The sequence below is a fragment of the Rhamphochromis longiceps genome, linkage group LG9 (genome assembly GCF_057381845.1).
Source record: "Rhamphochromis longiceps isolate RC_006_pf linkage group LG9, R_longiceps_female_GT1.1, whole genome shotgun sequence".
NCBI classification, from domain to species: domain Eukaryota; kingdom Metazoa; phylum Chordata; class Actinopteri; order Cichliformes; family Cichlidae; genus Rhamphochromis; species Rhamphochromis longiceps.
This window is the reverse complement of record NC_140565.1, coordinates 34474607-34498005: the sequence shown is the minus strand read 5'-3', so window position 1 is coordinate 34498005 and position 23399 is coordinate 34474607. Positions and strand designations below refer to the sequence as shown.

The window sequence follows — 23399 nt, the reverse complement described above, 5'->3', positions numbered from 1 at the left end:
GAGAGGATGACTTTGAAGAGGAGATTGCCAAATTTAAATCAGGGAAGGGTTTCGCTTGTGATGGACCTGCTGTCTGAACTCTTTAATCACACTTCATATCTATTTTTTACCCTTGCTGTGTAAATTCTCCATGTTAAACATGGTCTATGTTAAATGTGCAGTTTATGTATAAGAAGAGAATGATTCAGTATTTCTCACTGTCAGCAGTGTCACAGTTGTTGTCTTAGTGCAGCAACTTCCCACTATAAATAAAAGAGTGAGAGACACTGAGCGACAAAGAGAGGCACAGAGAGAGAGAGCGAGAAAGAAGTTCAAACAGCCTCCGGACAAATAATCAGCCGTGGCTTTTGAACCTATACACACACACATACACACACATACACACACACACACACACACTCAGAGATGTGTATGTTTAGACGCTCACACTTTCTTCCAGTGTTCTGGGCAAGTGGCACACAAAGTTTATGATGCACACCATACATATGCATGCACTGAGTCGGAAATCGACCCACTCCCCCGTCTCTCTCACTCCGGGTGTTTTCCGCCTAGCCGTCTTCATAAATGACACTGACGTTTTTATCTGACTGTAGTGGCCTGAAGGGGAACGAGAGGTAGAAATCTTGAGTCACCGAACTAACCAAGCAAAGATGAGACAAGAAACAGAGTTTTATTAACACAATCGGAAATGGAGAAAGAGAGAGACATGCTTAAAGCTTCAGGATTTCATTTTTGAGCACTAGAGGGCAGAAAAGCATCAGAAGATGATATAAAGTAATCAAAAGAAAGTTTTAGCTTCTTTAGATTTTTTTATTTGCAAATTACTTAGTTATCTCTGCTGTGTTGCTTTATCATTATTTTGAAAGAAACTGCTTGAATAAAAAGTTTTCTCTTTCTAAGAAGCTTTTATTTTGAAATGTAAGAAGTAAGTGTAGCTATTTATTGGCTCATAGCTTAACACAGAAATTAAGAATTGTGAACTTAAACTGAAATTAATTAGGGAAAAATAGTAAGAAAAAACAAAAAATAACAGAGTAAGAATTTAAGAAATGCTAAAATGTCTGTTACTTTTTCACGGGAACCTTTTCTGCTAAGTTCCTGCTCTGCATTTCGAATATCTTCTTGGATTCTCTGAAGTAGCTTTGCATGATTCCTAGTTCAAATTCATCCTTATTTGTCTTACTGGTGCTGTTGTAGCACACATACACTGTATAGAAAAATGGAAAAGTTCCAGTAATGTCCACTTGAGGACATTAGTGGATCTGCAAGTTTTCCAACCCCAGACGTTGTTGGTTGATTGCAGCCTGTCAGCTCATCTTCAGTTGGAAACAAGTTGTTTAAGCTTCTGCCCCTCCCTTTAAGCCAACTTTCTCCTGATTGGATGCCCATCTTAAACTGAAGATTTAAATAGCTGGTGGATGGAGCTTGCTCACAGCATGGGCTGCGACCTCATTACTTATTAAATTATAAATGACAGAAAAGCAGAGGACGTCCCCTTTATTTCGATCATGTTTTTGTTCTTTGCACAGTCTGAAGCTACTTTGTATTTATGTGTAGAAATGTTGTTGTTTACTGTGTAACCGAACCCTGTAGATCTCAGTGTTGGGTCTGATGGCTCAGTACATCTCAGTGGACCACATCACCATCATGCGTGTGCTGAGGACATTAAGAGCTCTCCGTCCTCTCCGGGCTGTGTCCCGCTTCGCTGGTATCAGGGTAAGAATGAGCTGCGTTCACCTGCAGCTCGACCGACCTGAGACCTGCTGCTCGGTGCTGGAAATCATATGTGTCGTGGCTTTAAATGTTTCTGGGTTTGATTGGGAGGTGATGCCATCCTGGCTTTAATCAGAGGTGATATCTCAGACTGTTGTGGATACAGGTAGTATGTTTAACACCTAACCATCCCTTTTACAGCTAAACATAAACCCTGAAGCTGTTTAAAGCAGTCGTTCAGTGATCTGCACATCCATCTCTATAAGCACTCAGTGGCTTATCAAAGTGTCACAAAACAGTCTGCTTTATTGTCTTGTTTTAAAAGCCATGGATCACTCAGGACTCACTCGACCAATCAATAAACACATTTATTCTTTCTCATTTCTCCGGTTCTTTGTGCTGGCTTCCTAGAAGAGTCTGTAAAATAACCATTTCCTTGTCTGCTTGCAGCTTCACCTGAGAAAGGTTTCAACAATGATAAAAAAAATTGTAGCAGTGAGTCCTTCGTCATGAGCTCAGTGATCACAAACCATCACCCTTCCTTTTTCAGGCATCATCATTCAACTGCAGCTTCGTCTCCTGGATCAGAACTTTCTCTCACTTTCCCTTCATTAGAATAGAAGTTAACTGTCCTGCTTCTCTTTTCTTTCCCTTCCTCCTTCTTCTGTCTCTATATTCCTGTCCCTATCTTTTTCTGTCCTCTCTCTCTCTCTCCTCCAGGTCTCATTGGTCAGTTTGGTAGCCAACACATTGGGTTATTCAGACTTAGCAGCCATCAAATCCCTGCGGACGCTGCGGGCCCTGCGGCCCCTCAGAGCCCTCTCCAGATTTGAAGGCATGAGGGTAAGAGTCAGTATTATCAAAGCAAACACATCTGGGCATCAATGTCGAGAGTCCAGCTGAATGTCAAAGGATTTAGTGCACTTATGCTTTAATTTATCACTAAAAACGGGAAAAAGTAAAAGATCTTGGGTAAAAAAAGAGCTTCTCCTCTACATATATTTTCTTTGCAGTTACATAGTTCACATTAAATATACAAAAAAAAAGTGTGTTAAATTTATAATGATCAACAAATTAGCAATTTTTCAATAACATAGGCATTGGCATTTAAAATAGACGATAAATACAAATTTCAAAATAAAAGAGATATAAGAGAATATATATATATATATGTGTGTGTGTGTATGTGTGTGTGTGTGTTTGTGTGTGTGTATACATATATATATATATATATATGTGTGTGTGTGTGTGTGTGTGTGTGTGTGTGTGTGTGTGTGTGTGTGTGTGTGTGTGTGTGTGTGTGTGTGTGTATATACATGAAGGTATTTGTTGTAGATTTTATGCCGTGCTTGGGATTATCGTCCACTTTCATCTCATCTGTCCATTGGAAATCCAGAAGTCTTGTGGTTTGTTCAGGTGGAGTTCAGTGTTTTTCTGATGTGCTGTAATGGACTTTAACATTTAACATGCTTACTGAGGTCTGTAGAGTTGAAGATGTAGAAGCAGAAGGTGAAGCTCTTGGGGGTTTTGCAGTTTCTTTAAGATAAGATGAAATAACCTTTATTAATCCCACACATGGGAAATTTATTTTGTTACAACAGAAAGTGGACAGTGCAGCATTGCACGGTCTGACCTTGGGTTGATTTTCAAGTAAAGTGGCTTTATTGTCATTTCAACCTTGTGCGGTGGTACAGTACACAGTGAAACGAGACAGTGTTCCTCCGGGACCATGGTGCTACATATAACAGACAATCAACGCTGGACTACATAAAGTGCGAGTGTCCAAAAATTGCAATTATTTGCCGAAAAATTCCCATCTGGGAGGATTGTGGCATTGTGTTAACTCATACACACTTTTATGGAGGAGCTCACACTGATGATCATCAATTAATCAAGTGTATTTCATCAGCAGCATGTGGCTTCTTTTAAGTCCTATGGAGGTAGTAAGGATGTACTTTTACATGACTGTGTACTGCTTTCTGATTGGTGAGAAAAACGGATCAACAATGGAAAACTCATCAGGGATTCATACCGCTGCATATTATTGATCTACAAATCAGAAGAAAAAAAGAAGGGCAACTTAGTTAACAGTTTGTGCAGGCTGCCCGATGGCTCAAAATTTAGATTTATTACCGTATTTTCACGACCATAAGGCGCACTGTGTTAAAAGGCGCAGTCTCAGTTATGTGTGCCCTTACTGTATTTAACACACACATAAGGCGCACTGGACCATAGGGCGCATACAAGTACCGTATGCGTATTTAAAAATAAAGCGGGAGCAAACCTGAGTTCGGTACCTTACTCACATTTCTATTGCCGGTAATCGTCATCATCAACAACACACAAGCATACAAGTGTGCATATTTAAAAATAAAGCAGGAGCAAAACTGAGTTTGGTACTCACATTTTTATTACCAATAATCGTCATCATCAACAACACACAAGCATACAAGTGTGCGTATTTAAAAATAAAGCAGGAGCAAAACAAAGTTTGGTACTCACATTTTTATCATCAATCAAACCCATCGAAGTCCTCATCCTCTGTGTCTGAATTTAACAGCTGCGCTAAATCTCCATCAAACATGCCAGGTTCACTTTCTTCACTGTCAGAGTCACTTTCCGTGCCGTGCGGCTCCTCGGAAACGATGCCGGCTTTTGCGAAAGCTCGAACAAGAGTGCCAGCAGACATGTTAGCCCAAGCATCTACAATCCATTGGCAAATTGTGGCGTAACTCGCCCGGCGCTGCCTTCCACTCATAGTGAAACTGTGGTCTCCACCGGTCATCCATCGCTCCCACGCCGCTCGCAGCCTTACTTTGAACGGGCGGTTCACACCGATGTCCAGCGGCTGGAGTTCCTTTGTCAGGCCTCCCGGAATGACAGCAAGCTCACAGTTCATTTGCTTCACAAGTTTTTTCACATCGGCTGTGAGATGGGCACGCATAGAGTCACAGATTAAGAGCGATGGTGATGCGTGGAAAAAACCACCTGGTCTCCTTACATACACCTCCCTCAGCCAGTCTTTCATCATTTCCTCATCCATCCAGCCCTTTTCATTTGCCTTAATGATGATTCCTGCTGGAAACTTCTCTTTAGGCAAAGTCTTTCGCTTAAAAATCACCATAGGCGGCAGTTTCTGTCCATTAGCATGGCAGCCAAGCACAACAGTGAAAGAAGACTTTTCGTGCCCCGTTGTGTGTATCGCTACCGTGCTGGTCCCCTTCTTCTCCACAGTGTGACTCACCGGGATGTCAAAAGTGAGCGGGACCTCGTCCATGTTAGTGATGTGGCTGGGCTGGATGTTTTTGTCGCCGATGTGTTTGCTGCAGTAGGAGCGGAAGATGGCCAGCTTTTCCTTATAATCCGCTGGAAGTTGCTGCGCTACCGTAGTCCTGGTCCGGATGGAAAAATGGCACCGTTTCATAAAACGAAAGCACCAAGACGGACCTCCTTGGAAATGTTCAATGTTCATCTCTTCAGCAAGTGAAACTGCTTTTAGCCGAATGGTGACCGTCGAAACGCTTCTCCCGCTCGCTCTTTGCTCGATGATCCACCGCTCGAGTCTTTCCTCCAACTCGGGCCACCTCGCCTTATGTCCGCGGAAACTCAGCTGCATTTTCTTGACCTGCCGGAGCTCGTTTTCCAGCTTCCTCCATTTGCGAACCATCGATTCGTTTATCTTAAATTCTCTCGCCGCTGCTCGATTTCCATGTTCCTCCGCGTAGCTGATGGCCTTCAGTTTAAACTGTGCTTCGTAAGCGTGTCTCTTTGCCATTTTCAGGGTTGTTAAAACAACGATGTTCCACATAATGCACATACCTGTTCTTTTATACAGGTATGTGCGATTGTCCCGGTATATACGATCAACGCCCACACTTCACCCTTTAACGTTCTCATGGTGTTCTCTACTACGTCCTCCTTACAACACATAGGGCGCACTGCGCTATAGGGCGCGCCGCACTTTTTGAAGAAAATCTAAGCCTTTTAAGTGCGCCTTATGGTCGTGAAAATACGGTAATATATGATTCAAATAGAAAAAAGTAACTGATCTATCAATAAGTTAAATTACAGTAAAAGCAATAGTAAAAATCTATAATTTATTGTATAAACTGTTTTTACAGTTTAGTACTTCTCCATAAACAGATCACAGTTAATGCTTCTGAATTAATAAATTAAACTTAAACATTTAAATTTACAAAAAGAATGTGTAATACAGTAGCTTTCTAAAAATATTTTTTCACGGAAGATATTTACATCATTCGCCTGTAATTCACACATAACAGCAAATTACTGTAAAGTAAATGTATTATTACAGCAGTTTTTATTAGTGTAACACAGCTAATCTGTTCTCTGGAAAATTCTAGAATTACTGACTGAACTGAATTATTTAGATATAAAGGAAGATAAATCAACTAACTGAAGTGAGGACATGTTTGTGCCCAGGTGTGTTTGTAATGAACATCCCCTCAGTGTTTTCTCACCGTGTGTCATCCTATCATTTCTTATCTGTCACTTCATATTAAACTTTACTCTCTGCTTCCTGCTCTCTGACGGGTTCATCTTCTTTTGAATTTAGTTCTTTCTTTCTTTTTGCTGTGTTGTTTTATTGCCTCCTGTGAATTTGATGTGTATTTTTTCTGATTTCTCTTTCATGTTAACTTATGTCCATCAGCCTTTGTGAGCAGGAGACAAATATCAAGTTACTGTTTGTGTTTCTGTCACCAGTATTACTGTGAATAGCACAGAGTCGGTGTCCTGCAAACACAGTCTCCTGAAATGAGGACGAATGTTCCTGACAGCACACTCCTTTCACTTACATTCAAATATTAGCCGTAGCTGTGGGTAAATATTTGGAAACCACGCCCCTGTCCTGCAAAAAGACTAACGTCAGACTTTAATGACAAATTTAGAAAACACAAAACTATATTTGGTTCATAGAAAATCATTCTCACAATTTTGATTTCAATTCTTTTGTGTAGAAATATATTTCAAAACATGAAAAACAAACATAAAACTTACAAAACTAAGTAAATGGGCAATGTGAATGGTGGGAATTTATGAGGAAAGCTTTTATGTATCAAAGCTCTCACAAGAGAATATGTGGCCTTATAATGTTTAAAAACATGGAATTAATTTTGGGGTTAACATAACAATTATTTAACACATAACATAATTGTTTTTTTATTAAACCTAAAGAATACTTGAACTCTTCGGTTCATCAAACAGCAGCTTGGGGTTTGCAGGAGACAGACTCACTCTCTGGAAGACTAAACAGATGATTTTCTGTGTTAAATTTAAAAATGCTCAGCACTCAGCATCACATTGCTTACTCAGCAAGGCATTCTGGGTATAAAAAAAACACAAGACGTAAATGTGCTTTGTGAGTGCAGATGAGGACGACCAAACACACAAGCTGACTCACCGCCGTCTATAGATCTGCAACAATAGGAAGCAGGACGGTGGATTTCTCAGAAAAATAAAAATCACATAATGAAGGAGAACCGAGTGATTAATGGCACTGCATTTATTTCACATGGGAGCAGAATTTTCTACTTCTTGCATGTCAGGACTCATCAAGTAATTGGCGAAAACAGTCATGTGAGTTCACACTGCCTTTCCTTTTTTATAAAAGGCTGATAAAATAAATCAAATCATGACGTACAGGATTCAACCTAAACAAGTCACACGAGCTGCATGGCTGGTTTCAAACCAGTGGACACTGTAAGGTCAAAGGCAGAATTTAGCGGGTGAATCTAATCAGCATCATCAACTTAAATATAAATTAATGTCTGCTAGATTTGATGTAACCTAGTAACAACCCTAGATATAAGCAGCCCGATACTGCATCACTGTAATCTTTGTCAGAACACTGCAAACTAACCACTTTAACCTGCACTGAACTGCATAGTATCTGTATGCAACCCTTAAATAAAACAAACTTCAAGTACCTTCAAGTCGGGTTTGCGTCACATAAACCTCTGTGAACATTATGTATAGATCCACTGTCTGATTTTAAAACTCCAAAATGAATTAGGACGTTCAATGCCACACTTAAATGTAACTTAAAGAAGTTGGGATTTTAAGGTTGTAAAGAAATGCTAGCAAATAATTCCGGAGTGTAAATCAACATAAACATGTCGGATGAATCTACTCAAGAAATTCACATTTTTAAGTGTTGAAAAATGTCAGTTTCTTGAAAAAAAAATGAAGACATACAATTAAAAACACAAATGATTAACTAGTAAAATAATGTCACATTAATTAAATACTGTATGTATTTAGAAACTGTGTTCTCTCCCATATGTGTTGGATGCTGCATTAGGCCTCAGTTTCACAGGCTGGCGATCTGCTGTCAGCATCAGGTTGCTTGTGAAAAATGAGTATTCTCAGACTGGTTGGGGAATGGTTGCTGGAAGTTGCTGGCTGTTACTGTATGAAATCGGTTGCACAATCATGAAAAATGCCAGCTTTACTGCAAAGGGATAATCATTTGCCTTCAAAGGTGAACGGTTTCATTTTGTGGTACATCTGTTAGTTTCAGCGAGTCAGGATCTTCCACATAGAAGACCAAGAAAAGCACTGTATACCTCTTTCTGACCAATTCCACTTAGCAACAGCAAGCAACAACTCACCAACTGGTCACGAAATATACTTTAATAAAGCAACCGATGGTTACCGTAGTGATTTACAACTCTGCAGCCTTTTCTCGACCCAACGTCGAATTTAAACTGTCACTTTTTTCCTCTGTCACATCCGACTGAAAGACAATAAAGAAGATGGACGTAGCCTCCGAGTCCACAAAGTGAAGCAAATAAACACTTTCCTGATGAGTTTATTAGGGGTGCAACAATACTTGTATCGGTATTGAACCGTTCGATACAGTGCTTTCGGTTCGGTACGCATATGTATTGAACAATACAAAAAATTTTATTTATTTTAGCAACTTTTCTTCTGACGACGCTGGCTGTGCTGAGAGCTCAGTGGATCTGCGTTCGACTACTCCGCCTAGGCTGGACTGTCGAGTGCAGATCTACTGAGCACAGCGCAAGCTAGCAAGACAGAAGTTAAGCTCTCCTTGCAACATGGCAAATTGAACCTCCCCCACCCTCATTCAGATCTGGCGTTTGGAACTATCTTGGTTTTCATGTGACGTATGACCCTGAAGGTAAGCGAGTCATGGACAAAAGTAAAACAGTATGTCGGATGTGCCACGCAATGCTCAATTGGTGGGAACTAGTGCGTTAGCGCAGTTAGCTCGTTAACGTGTTGACGCCGTCCAGCGGTAACTCGTTAAGGGAGTTTTGCCGCGTTATGGCGTTAACGTCATTTTAACGAGATTAACGCTGACAGCACTAGTGGGAACACAACGAATATGACTGCACATTCACAGCGACATCATCCTAGTGCAAAGACAAGTGGAAGCAGACAAAAACAACAAGCACGCATGCTACAAACTTTACCCGAGTCATTTAGACAGCCGTTAGCACAGGATTCTCCTTATGGGGACCTGATATGTTTAATATGCTGCTGAGAATATAACCCAGAAGAAGCGTATAGTAGAGCTTTTATTTTGGAAAGAGACATTTCTCTGTAATAAACTCTCTTTTCCAAAGATGACTGATTTCTCCATCAGATAGATTTTTTTTTATTATTATTTTCTTGTTTCAGCAACATTAAATTTAAAAACTGTATTTTTGAGCTAAAATATATATTTATAATTTTAATAAATGACAAATTAAAAAGGCATGACCATTTTTTTGTATCAAAAAAATATTGAACCATGACACCAAAGTATCGAATCGAACCATGAATTTTGTGTATCGTTGCACCCCTAGAGTTTATAGGCTTGGTCGCTCATCTGTAGTCATATTGGGGGGAAATGAAGTCGGTTTTGTACATTTTGGTCCATGAAAAGTGTCACAAAGGAGGATTATACACTTTCACAGTCAGATACACCAATCACTTGTCACCAGTTTTAAAATGCCAGTGCTCATCTTGAGGGTTCAAAACAGGACTTGATGAACCAATGGGTGACTCACAGTTTACATGTCCATCTTTTATACCAGAGCGTTCTCACTCCCGAGGCGTAACATGTCGACGTTTTGTCACATCCCGCAGCGTTCCTGAGGAACGCGAAAGGAGACCTTCGGCGTTCTTATGGTACGCGGCGGGTTATGGCTGGAATCCAGTGCAATGACGCTCCCGCGGTAATAGACGTTCCAGCCCTGTATTCCAGCCCTAAACCTAACCTTATCCCTAGCCCTGACCATAACCTTATTCCTGACCTTAACCAGGACTTTAATGATGTTAAATAGCGTGTTTCTAAGCGATTTGAAGAAAAAGAGTGAACATGTGTAGATTCAGTCCAGATGGTTCTCATATTTCCTCTTTTTTCCGAGGTCGTCATTTAGGAACGTGGTGGGTAGCCGAAAACGTAATATGGTGACGATTTGTCACGTAGCGTAAAATGTTACGCTTTGGGAGTGAGAACGTGTTGTTTATACTGTCTATCATCCAACTGCATGGCGTGCTGTGTTGTTAAAATTAATGTGTTGGTCAGGTGGTCATTCATTGTTGGCAACACTGATGTTGTCTGGTCTAACTCTGGTCTCTGATCAGTTTCTGGGTTCATCCATCTGTTTGAGCATGTTGATTTTGGTTTGCTCCGCCACCACCTGATCAGCAACACACTGAAACCTTAACATTTACTGTAACTAGAGACCACATGTAAATGGTTTGTCTGTACGTATGAATGCTGGTTTCCGTGCAGGTGGTGGTCAACGCTCTGATCGGCGCGATTCCCTCCATCATGAACGTGCTGCTGGTCTGTCTCATCTTCTGGCTCATCTTCAGCATCATGGGCGTCAACCTTTTTGCCGGGAAGTTTGGCCGCTGCGTCAACAGCACGGGCCAAGTCTACGACGCTTCTGCAATCACCAATAAGTCGCAGTGCGAGACCCACAACGACACCTCGACGCACTACTGGAGCAAAGTCAAGGTCAACTTTGACAACGTGGGTGCCGGGTACCTGGCCCTGCTACAAGTGGTAAGATACTTTATGTTTACTTATTGGAATCAGAGACTTTTATGATCTCCACTTTTTTTGTTTTTGGCTTTTCAAATTTGTACTTAGATTTCTTTGGTTTCCATGAAAGATTTATTTTCAGTTTTTACTGGTCAAACGTGTGCCAAGGTTCTCTCTTTTACTAAGGTATAAAAATACAGATGTGCACACAGATCCTGGTTAGTTAAATAAAAGAAAGCTTCTAGTAGCGGCTCTTTGGCCAACATTTTCACGTTTGCATTAATTTAATAAGGTAGCCAGATAATTATGATGCACGGTGAATATGCACAGACTTATCATGCATAATGAGGCCAGAATGGAAGTTTCCCACATTTCCCACCGCTGCCTGTGCTTTTGTGCTCTGTAGAGAGAAAAAGTTGGAGCACTTTTTTTAAAAGCCATTTTCACAGTTGGCAAAGAGAGATGCCAGCTTGGGGTTTTGCTGCACAGTGAGTCATGATTCATTATGTGACCTTTCACAAAGGTCACTTTTAAGTTGTTATTAGACACCTAAAAGCACCCCCAGTGCTTTATTTATGGCGTGGGTCGCAGCTTTCCTTGCCTACTTTGTGTTTTCAAAAAATGCATTCAGACCCAGAGACCTGGAGAGAGTGACACGGCAGGAAATGTGTAGGATGTTTTCAGACTCGCCACGCCAGCCGCGGTTCTTTTACTCTTTTTATATGTCCTGTTTGAAGACGCGTTCCCTGGGAAGTTCTACCCCCTACAGATCTCAGTGCAGCTGTGCAAAACAATCACTAGCACACACACACTGAAACAGGATCACGAGGCAGAGCCGCAGATGAAAACGAAGAACAAAATTCTGTCATTGCGGCACCTGTGTGAAGCTTTGAGGGAAACAAAGAGGTTCGAGTGAAGAAATCGAGGCACAAAGTGAAAAATCCTCTCCTTCAAAACAAATTAAAGCTGAGAGTCTCCTCCACATGCCGTAGGAGGATTGACTTTTCCGCTTCTCCCGTCCCTCTCTCTCTCTCTTGATCTCGTCTTTTCGTTTCATCAATTTGTCGCCTTAATTTTCCTCCCACACCTGTTCTTCATTGCTCTTGCTTTTGTCTTTTCCACTTGTCCACTCTGCCTGCCTCTCTTTGTCCTGTTAACGTTGCTGTCGTTCCACAGCCTTCTGTCTTCTCTGTCATTTATGAGAGCAGTTTTAAACCTCACATTGCCTACAGTAAGTGGCAGGTACACAAACTGCAATTTGAATAAGTAACACATAAGCTGTGAATAACTGGGAGGTACTGATGGGAAAAATAATTGAAAATCTGTTGGGAGGTTATTATTAAAAAAATAATACCTCTCACGGTCAGTCACAGCCGTTAATCTTCATCTGTGTTTCCGGACATGAATTTATTTAGAGTCACATATTTTTGATTAGTTATTTCCAACGAACAGGTTTTGTTGTTGGCAGCGTTTTCATGCATGCACCTCACTCTGTCTGTAAACATGATCAGTGGAAAACCATTGAATGAATTCTTTTTTGTAAACATATATTTATTGAATTTTGGTTTCATAAACATCAAACATTTTAAACATATGGCAGTAAGAAAGCAATAAAAACACAAGACACTCAAAAAACAAAAACAAATTAAAAAAATTATACTTAAAAAATTAAATATATATATATATATATATATATATATATATATATATATATATATAAAATAAAATACAATAAAAACAGTAGAGGTTACTTTATACATTCCCAAATTTAGTTACATATTTTCATTACCCCGCTCTCCCTCCAGTTCCTCAACTTCCCCAGTCTTTAATAGCTCCAGAACAACACGTAATATATTACGCTAGGTGACAAATCGTCAACATGTTACGCTTCTGGGCAACCAACAATACATGGGCTGCAATACATGGCTGAACGGTGTTTTACCGCGAGAGCGTCATTTGACTGTATTTCACCCATAACCTGGCATGTACCATAACAACGCCGAAGGTCGCCTTTCGCATTCCTCAGGAACGCTGCGGGACGTGACAAATCATCAGGTTGTTACGCCTCGGGAGTGAGAACGGGCTGTCCAGAAACATCTTCCAAATGTATGAAAAATTCTAGTGATCTTTTCCTAACCACATAGGTCAGCTTCTCAAGAACTAAACTTGATTTTACATTATTTAACTATTGGTCAAAAGAGGGACCAGTTGAATGAATTCTGATAAAACTGTGGGGGGATGTAGAGTGGACTCTTAACAATGGATTCAAATTTGGCTGACATCAACCGAGGTCAAAGTAAAAATATTTTTATAGAGCTATTTCACTATATTTCTTACTGCCATTGTTTGTGACACCACGTAGGGCTGTGCGATATGACCAAAATCTCATATCCCGATATAAGAATTATATCGTCCGATAACGATATAAATCACAAAAACGTAACATTTTCTGTAAATTCTGTGAATCTCGGGCAGCTCGACTTGCGGGAAGTGTTTCCAGCTGGGCGCCATGTAGCTGGAGTCGAGTGTTTTAACTGATGCATGAAACGATACATTTTTAGACATAAGTTGTAACGGACGCCGTTTTCTTTGTGAGTATTTATTACACAGCCTGCTGCGGGGAAAGCCTGTTCTAACGTTTGAGTCTAAGATTTATTTTTTAGCACCTGACGGCTCTTTTTTTACTTCTCATCCGTAAATAATCTGCTCTTTCACGTGATTCAGTTTATTTTGAAAAGTCTCAACAGGATCTTGAGCTTTATTGTGAAAGGTTTATGTGGCACATAAATGAGCGGACACGCGATGCTGTTACCGTCGTTGTTGCTAACGTCAACACATAAAAACAGGTGCTTATCCGTCCGTAGTGTGGTTATATTAAATATAAGAGAAAGAGAGAACTTTAAGAAATGAATATAGCCACTACAGTGACATCAGAACCATGAAAACATATTGCCGTAAACAGTTTATTTTGCGACACCACGAAACAAACGATAGCATAAAATGAAACGATGTTTTTATATCGTCATCCGATATAATCGTTATATCGAACAGCCCTAACACCACGTATCATTATATGTGAGGATCAAATCACACATCAGACACATACAATGTTCCAATCAATTCTTTAAAATGTATTTACCACTAAACATTTAAACAACTGTTGCAAATTCATTGTTTAGACACAATAAATATTTTCCACTTTTATAAGGCAAAAAAGGTCCATATCTGGAGGCTGCAGAGATTTGTGGTGGAGCAAATCATTTGGCCCACATGTCAGAGACGCACGTTTAAGTCAAATACAGCACAGATTTGATTTGATGAAATAAATATGTCTCCTAGTTCAGTTTAAGCATGAAAACCACTGGGTTAACTGTCTGCGGCTGCGTGTCACTTGCTTGTTTTCATAATTAGATAAAAATGACGTTCTGTTGCTGTTACTCCAGCTTTTCAACAACACTGTAAGATTTACTGCACATGTAACTAAAAGTCCAACGCAGGTACATAATGAGATATGAAATGAAAAGCCTTTATACTTATTATATTCAGGGTACAAAGAGACTGGCAGTGGCATGCCTGCCTGGAGCATTAGAGTTAGAACGACAAACTTCACATGATGATATAAAAGAATTTACGATGAGTTTCTTGCTCTTCATCCTTTCGCTCTCTTTTCCTTTTCTGCTTTTCCATTTCTTTCTTTGCCTGTCCCTCCTTCCTGTCTCTCCATCTTCTGTTATTCAACACAACACGGACAGGGCAAAATACTGCAACTACAACTCCATTTCCCCCTCCGTCCTTTATATCTCTCCATCACCTTCCTTGCAAACCTTCATTTTCTTCTCTCTATCTCTCTGTCTTTACTTCACTCACTCCTTTTTCCTTCGTTCTCGCTCTCTGACGCCCACCATGGGAGTCCTGAGAGCCTCCAATCAATCAGCGTCTGAGAGGCTTTTATTTTTAGAGCGACTTCAGCCAAGTGGGAGAGAAATGCAGAGATGGAGGGAGGAAAAGTGCACGTAGAATTAGAAATATTAAACTTAAACAGCAGTGAAAGAGAAGGCGAAGATGGAGATAAAAGGACGGAGAGGTTGGAGTCGAGGGAATTGTGGTGGATTTCACAGAGGAGGAGGCGAAAGGACCATAAAAAAAGTTGTGGAACGGCGTGCTGCTGCTTTCACCGTCAGCCTCCCAGAACTTAAGAGTTGCCAGAGTACGGTCGCCTTGGCAACCAGTTGCTCAGCACATCTCTGTTTTTGGCTGGTCGGCGCGGCAACACACTGTGCGCTGTCTATCTTGCGTGCTGCACAATATTGTTTATTACTTAGTAAATACTGATATCTATGACTAGCTAGTTTATTGTGATGGTGCTTTGTTTTCTCTATTATTATGTTGCTCTTTGTTGTTTGCTGTCTCCTCTGTTTGTTTGTTTGTTTGTTTGTTTTTTTTTCTCCATACAGGTGACCCAGGAGTTTTTTTTTTTTTTTTTTTTTTTTGTCTCTCTTCCCCCCCCTTCTCACCGTCTCTTCTCCCCTTTGGTTTTCTTTTTTTCTCTCCCCCTCTCTCTCTCATTCATTCCCCCTGTCCTATTTATTAAAAAAAAAAAAAAAAAAAAAAAAAAAAAAAAAAAAAAATGACAAAGGATGAACTGAAGCTCTGCCATCACGTAATGTCGCATACTGCTGTTTCTGATGTCATTTAAAAAATTAAAAAAAAAAAAAAAAAAAAAAAAAAAAAAAAAAAAAACAGTTGGTGGGGGCAAACCTTCTATTAGCATCTGGAAATATCTCCACACTGCAAAAAGTGATGCAGACACTTTACTGAGATTCTGAATCCAGTGTGTTCTCTCAGTTAATCATCAATAAATAATATTATACGATATGTATGATTTTTAATGGTCTCCTGTTAAAATTCAAGTTAGCACAGCTGAAAAGTGTCACTTCACGCCATCACCTTCCCCAAAATAATGGGTTGGCACCGCTTCCTCGTGATGTCAGTGAAGGTGCTGCTTCTCATCAAAGTCACTGTGGAGATAACCCAACAGCACTCAGCACGAAGCTCTCCATTTACCGCTCAATCTATGTTGCTTCCTCACCTACAGTCACGAGCTCTGGGTGGTGACCAAAAGAGAGAGGTTACAGATACCAGGGCCAAAAAGGACTCTCCTTCTACCTGTGGCTGGGCACTCCCTTAGACACAGGGTGAGGAGCTCAGCCATTTGAGTAGCCCCTGCTCCTCCACATCTAACGGATCCAGTTGAGGTGGTCTGGGCACCCGACTAGGATCAAAGACGGAGTGACCAAAAGATAATTTAAGATGACTGTGTTACGCAGCTGGCTGTCAGTGGTGGGATTTACTTCTGACCGGGCGTTGTTTATGACGGAGCAGCTCAGTTATGGAGACTCAGCACTGCGCTTCAAAAACCACACAAAATAATGTTCAGCAGCCACCCGTAAATGTCATCGCTGACTTTTTAACATCCTTTTACAGCGTGAACCCTTCTCACTGACAGCCCATAATAACAACAGGTGGTAACCCGCGGTGACAAGCTGATTTCAGGTCTAAATGTGACAGACAGCAGGTGCCCACTCAGACCAAAGTATCCTGTTTCCCTTCTTTCTTCTCTGTTCCCTCCATCTCACATCCTCTCTCGGCGAGGACAGAAGTCCCTAAATGGACCTGTTGATCCTTCATTGAGAAAAACGCAGCAGCAGTACTGCTCTCTGCTAATTTTCTGATAAAGCAGGAGGTTTGTTCAGTTATTCTCTTGAGTGGAGGAAATGTGCACAACGTCGCCTTGGTGACGTGGGAACAGAGAAACTCGCTTGACATCCCCAGAAACAGAAAGAACAGGAGCTGTGATTTTTTTTCTCTCTTTTCTATTGATAAGCATCTGAAAAGTAGAGAAGAGATTTTATTTAAAGCTGCAGTCTGTGCAGCTAATGGCTGCTTAAAGTAGGCGGTCCGTTTAGCACATTAGCATTGAGTGTAGCCTCATGTAGCCTCATGTAGCCTCATGTAGCCTCATGTAGCCTGCAGGTGTTGCGAATTGTGATTTTACTAAACTGAAAACATGAAGTCAGTGCAAACGGCTCAACCTGAAATCCCAAATCAAAAATGCAGCCTTCTACAGCTGAAGAGACCAAACACCCCCAACACCCCCTTCCCTGATTTTGCACATGCACTAACATCTGCCGCAGATTCCCACCACCCATTCCTTTTGGATCATAAAGCGAGGACAATCACTGGATGTCTTCCCTTCATGTCAGGTTCATGTAAAGCACAGGTGTCAAACTCCAGGCCCCGAGAGCCGGTGTCCTGCAGGTTTTGATCCAAGACAGCTGATTTAAACGGCTAAATGACCTCCTCAACATGTCTTGAAGTTCTCCAGAGGCCTGGTAATGAACTAATCATTTGATTCAGGTGTGCTGACCCAGGATGAGATCTAAAACCTGCAGGACACCGGCCCTCGAGGCCTGGAGTTCCGCACCCCTGATGTAAACGAACATGTTTCAGTCCTGAGTGTTCAGCTAAGTTATTCTTGCCTCTCCCAGAGAGTCATCTCGGACTTTTAAGTCTCGACATCTTAAAGTCTTTCACATGCAAACATACATACATCGGGTCAGTGGGTATCAGCCTTCTGTCCTCAAAAAACTGAATAAAATTTGTACTTCGATCACAAGTTTGCATGAACATGAACTGAATAATTGTCTCTTATGGAGTGGGAAAGTTGTACATCTCCCTACACTAAAGAAATCAGTGGTTCTGTCTCGCTACAGTTGGTAAGGTTAAAGTGACAACAGTTAACTCATTTCTGTGATTTTGTTTGGTTTCAAGGCAACGTTCAAAGGCTGGATGGATATCATGTACGCAGCGGTGGACTCGAGAGCTGTGAGTAACGACAACATTTTGAATGTGCACGTGATTCTGAATCTTTTCACGTTCTGAATAGAGTAAGATTCAAAGTGAGTTCAGCATCACTTTTAGCACCTCCTCTGGACATTAGAGGAACTGCAGGTTTCGCCACTTCAGCGTCATCTTTAGTTTTCTTCTGTGGATGTTGGCGCTCGATTAGGACTGGAAACAAAAAAGGGTCAAATTAAAGTTCAATGAAAAAGAAATCTAAACAGATTGATATGATGTCGTGTTAATAACTGATAATGTCTTTAAAATGTCAGATGTGAACAGGATTAAAGGTGGAACAAACATTGAATACAGTCAAACTGAAACTCAGAAACAGATCCGTGTGTTCCCTGAACAGGTGGAGGAGCAGCCTATCAAGGAGATCAATCTATACATGTACCTGTACTTTGTCATCTTCATCATCTTCGGCTCCTTCTTCACCCTCAACCTGTTCATCGGTGTCATCATCGACAACTTCAACCAGCAGAAGAGAAAGATAAGTACCACGGCTGACACCAGCGTCACACATGGCACAGGAAACGCACGTTTACTTTCTACAGCTTCGCATTTTAAATCAAAGCAAAAGCGTCTGAATATATATTAACAGGTTTGCAGGTTCTTTGTAAGAACATTAGATGGCAACCTTAAGTCTTATAAAATAACATAGATGTTGCTTGGTTTGTTTACTTAGGAGGACAGGACATCTTCATGACCGAGGAGCAGAAGAAGTATTACAACGCCATGAAGAAACTCGGCTCCAAAAAACCTCAGAAGCCCATTCCCAGACCGATGGTACCGACACACAGCACGTCCACCTTAAAAACAGATTCAGTTCTACATGATACATCCAGAAATGGTTTCATTGGTATTGTTTCTATTCAAACAGATTTTGAACACTCAGTTTTAATTAACAGTTTATTAAGTATGTTAAAGTTAACTTTGTAAGGACAGAAGCGTTTTTTATTATCAAGTCGAAGCTGAATGGAGGAAACTACCTTTAAATATGTATGTAATCATTCCAATGATGATCTAAAATTAATTTTGACCACTTTTGCTTTTTTTCAATTAATATTTGGCTGCAAACACAATAGTTAGGTTAGTTATTAGATTTCACTTTTCCTCTGTACACCACCACAGTGGATTCTTTCAGCTTTAATTTGAGGGGTTTCACAAAAGTGTTGCTTTAACTGATTAGGAATTACAGACATTTTCACACACAGTGTGAATTAACTGGATAATTGACTGGCCAGCAGTCCTGTGGCCAGTGAAGTATCAAAGCGTTAAGTTTGTATTTTATAGCTTTTCACTTTAAATTTAAATATCAGGCCGTGAAAGATGTCGATGGAAGTGATGCCATCGTTAGGCTGGAAAGACAAAGCAAGACGAGTCAAACTTTTAAGAGTGGCTCAACAAACAGTCTTAAAAATGATGACTGCACTGACCAGCTCAACAGTACCAAAATGCCCTAAAGGACAAGAGAAGTGGATGATCACAGAATTCTTTCCTTAGTTAAGAAAAACAATTTGACAACATCTAACTGAATCACGAAAACTCTAAAGAACGTACGAGAGCCATAATCAAAGTCTTCAATTTAAAAAAAAAAAACATAATAAAAGATGCAAACCACTGGTTACACTCAGCAAGGTCTGATTAGGCTTCGACAGAAAACATCTGAAAGAGACAAGAAAGAAAGAAAAAAAAACCTAAAGACCGAAGATGAATTTGTCCCAGAATGATGGGAAGAGAAAAAACGGCAGTTTCTCAGGATAAGAGAAATTGAGGAGAAATCAGAAATGGGATCTTCTTAAATGGCAAAGTCAGTCTCCTGATCTCAACTCGAGACAATGTTTGCCCAGTTAAGACCCACAAAGACCCACAGCTTCTGGTGATGGTCACAGTTTCTAGACTTCAGGCTGTCATTAAATGCAAAGGAGTTTCATCCAAGTATTAAAAAAATGAAATCTGAACTTGGATCACATCATAGTGATCCAAGTTCAGATTTTCATTTTTTTAAGAGTTTTTTTTAAGCAAAATTAGAAAAATTGTGCCACTGTGCAAACAACATATGAACCCAACTGTTCAATAGATTAGAGATTACGTCCTGTGAACATCTGAAATGTGCAGGAAGCGTTGTTGGGAAAGTGTATGACAGATGTAGCTGTAGTAAGACATGTATGTCATCTTCAGTTTATCGACTGGCCTTCAGAGGAATGTTTGACTTACCAGCATATCAGAAAACAGAGCAGCCTCTCACTGAAGAATCTGTTTACTTAAAAAGATCTGGACCATTAATATGAGTGTACTTCACAGTGACGCACAACATGCCCTTTATACCTGATAAGAGATGTTATGATATACACCTATAGTATACCTCTGTATGTACCTCAAAATTCACCTGAAGATCAGCTTCTACTGCTCCAAGAATTTAGACGAGCCTTTCTAGGAAACTGATAGTTTATGAGCCTTTTTTTTTTTCAGTTAACTGCTACGTTAGTGGGTGCATAATAAATGTAGCCACAACCACACTTTCCATTTCAAGTAATCAGTACCAAACTATGCAGTAATTATGTTTGTATTATACATCTAACCTCTTACATTTCTAGGAAAAGAAAGAGTTTTTGTGGAAATTGAACAACATGAAATCAAGTGTTTTTGTCAAGGTTTTCTTTTTAATCACTAATCATTAGCTAAACTGTGGCCGGGGCTCAACAGCAGTTGATGTTGAGTTTAAAAAGCAATCTAAAAACTTCTATTTTGTAAACTTCTAATTAATTTAAACTAAGATTCAAGTTTTAAAACATTTTCTTCTGATATTTATAAAATTCATATAGTGGAGTTTCTTGTAACTTGCCTGAGAAGCATAAAGATAAAAATATAAAACTATGCAGTGAGCTAATATATCTAATGTCTGCCTGACAGTTATCTGTCAGCAGGATGGCCATCTGGGCAGTCTTGATGTTTATCCTGCACAAAGGTCATCATTGCTCACATTACAGCAGAACTGCATGAATCTTGCTGCTGTGTCACGCTCCAGCTGTTTACTAACATCAAAGTAAAGAAGGCGACGGATGACAAATTCTCCACGTTCTCACGCCCCAACCATGCACACGTACAGAGATTCCTTCAGTCCTTTACTTTTGTAGAAATGTAAGTGTAGAAAGGTGTTAGACTCCTTATTGGTGCATGTAAACACAATAAGAACAATAAGTCAAGTTTAGGATTTGTTTCAAAAACATACATGATACACATAAGCACAAATATGGGCGTCCCCCTGAGTATATGTCTGAGCTGGTACACTTTTAAATCGCAGGCTGTTTTATTTACATCAGCTGAGCAGCAGCTGTCAGCAGTCCCAAGAACCATGCTCTGAGACACTTGAACTCTCCCCCTCCAGATCGGGTCATCGACCCTCTCCAACAGTCTTCAGATCTAAAAACGCACCTCATCTGAAGGTCTTTTTCAGTCCAGGTTCAGCTTACAGGAGCGTCTCAGCATCATTAATCAGCCTGCAGGTTCCATGTCCTCTCAAAGTCCATTATTCTTCTTAAAACTGAATAATTAAATGGTCGCTTTCCTGTTATAGCAGCAAGAAAAGCATCTAATAACAGAATAATACGATAACTTATTAAAGCAGAATAACTCTCAGAATACAATAGACAGAATAGAATCCCCAAAGTAGAATTACTCAATTAGAAATGAGATTCTCGAGAATTTGTTTGAGTTAAATGTCTCTATAAGGGAGAGAACAAAGTAGCTGGTAAAGAATAAGAAAATCAAATGGAAATAAAATATTAACTTAACAAGTACAACAAACAAACGTGGCAGTATAAAATGAAAATAAGATGTGCTTTTTGCTGTTACGTTTAGCATCATTTGCAGTAAATTACCTGCGACAAACCTTCGGACCTCATGTTCACCTCACTGGCACACACTCTCTCTGACTGAGTCACCATGCCAGGCTGGTTGTCTTGTTGAGAGGATGGCGATTAATTGCAAACCTTCGCCGAGCTCTTTGAGAGGGATCCCAGTCAGGTTGCCTCTCTCTTCTGCAACCTCTCAGAACTCTAAACTTTTGGGCAACCAAAAAGTGAATACAATCACTCTCCAGCTACCAGTTTTTCCTGCTTTAGTGTGACTGAAGGCTAAGGTGTCCCTTGCATGAACGTCTGTCACAACCCTGTGCAGCATATTAAAGAAGCTCGGCGCATGAAAGTGTCAGATTAAAATTGAAGTCTCAAATTAGAGAACAGATTATTCTCGTCTGGACAGAAAGTTGTTGAATTAAGTGGCAAAAAATTCTGCATCTGCCTTTGTGGCAGCGAAGCCTGTAAATGTCTGCTGTACAGCACTTTGATTGGCGTCTTTAATGACTGGCTTATAAACAACCTGACGTGGCTTAGCAAAGACAGAAACACTAAATGGGGGTTTATCGGCTAACCGAACATTCTTGCTTCTTAGAACGCTCTGCAGGGCTTCTTCTTCGACCTGGTTGGGAAGCAAGCGTTCGACATCATCATCATGGTGCTGATCCTCTTCAACATGATCACCATGATGGTGGAGACGGACGAGCAGCCGCCTCAGATGGAGAAGATCCTGAACAACATCAACCTGGCCTTCATCATCATCTTCACTGCCGAGTGCCTGATCAAGATCATGGCGCTGCGTTGCTACTTCTTCACCGTTGGCTGGAACATCTTCGACTTCGTGGTGGTCATTCTCTCCATCGTGGGTGAGTTCGGCTTCAAAAAGATTTTGAGCCAGATTTACTAAACGGGGTAAAAAGCAGATGGTCCCCAAATCCATAAACAGTGCTCACAGGTGCGGTTAGTTTCACACAAAATCTGCAGTGTTAAGCACAGGCACATTCAGTTCATTTTAATAACAGAAAGAAAAAAAGAGCAGTGTCTTGTGAGTGCAGAGTATTTCAAACACAGACATAAATCAAAGTATAAACCAAAGCTTCCTAGAAAGTTGTACATTGTGTTGATCTATTGAAAAATAATAATTGCAGTTCCAATAATGGCCTCTTGAGGCAGGCTTTATTTTATGAAAATGCTCAGATTCACAGCATTAAAAAGTAAGTTAACAGCATGGTAAAAAAAACTTTTATTACGTGTTTAGATATCGGTAAGGTTTAAAGATAAGGATCTCCAACTGGAGCAAAATAAAGACAACTTTATTTTAAATGCGGTGCAGCAGAAGGACTGATGTGCAAAGTTTCCTCTAAAATAAAGTGACTAAAATCTGTCACATTTTTGACGAATCAACTTCTAAGAGTTTTTTTCTAAGAAATTTTGAATTAAGGAGACATTTCACTTACCTCTGACATTACCGGTACTCAACAAAGAGCTGCTCATTCATCGTAGCTAACTTTAAGGAAATAGTTTCTAGGAAACTAAAATGTTTTCTTAAGGTTTTTTTTAAAACTGCTGGTGATTAAACTACAATACTGAAACTGTGAGGCAGTATTTCAAAGTTCTTCTTTTGTTCTAAACTTAGTTTAAAATCATTTTGACCAAAATACAAGCTGAAAGGAAAGATTAAACAAATCATCTTGCTTTCCTTCATTATCAGACATGACATGTGTCAAACTTATATACTGCTGTTTCACATAACTTACAGCTGACATAAGGCTTTGTGTGTGTGTGGAGCTCATGATACCCCGCATGTGTACACATGTGTGTCAGCCATCAGCTGTGGCAGCAGAAAACAATGGGACGTCTGCCTGACAGTTATTTGTCACCAAAGTGACCATGTGGTTGGC

The 23399-nt window shown here is 40.2% G+C and overlaps 1 protein-coding gene across 1 annotated transcript in view; it reads left to right on the top strand.

Annotated features, from left to right (window-relative positions):
• The window catches only part of LOC146662752 (sodium channel protein type 3 subunit alpha-like), a 279350-nt gene that overhangs the window by 244240 nt on the left and 11711 nt on the right, over nucleotides 1-23399 (top strand). Inside the window, exons 26-31 of the mRNA XM_085419328.1 lie at nucleotides 2434-2556; nucleotides 10484-10759; nucleotides 17570-17623; nucleotides 17994-18131; nucleotides 18323-18427; nucleotides 22094-22364. Of these exons, the coding sequence (XP_085275454.1) occupies nucleotides 2434-2556; nucleotides 10484-10759; nucleotides 17570-17623; nucleotides 17994-18131; nucleotides 18323-18427; nucleotides 22094-22364 (967 nt within the window). The remainder of the gene's footprint in view (nucleotides 1-2433; nucleotides 2557-10483; nucleotides 10760-17569; nucleotides 17624-17993; nucleotides 18132-18322; nucleotides 18428-22093; nucleotides 22365-23399) is intronic.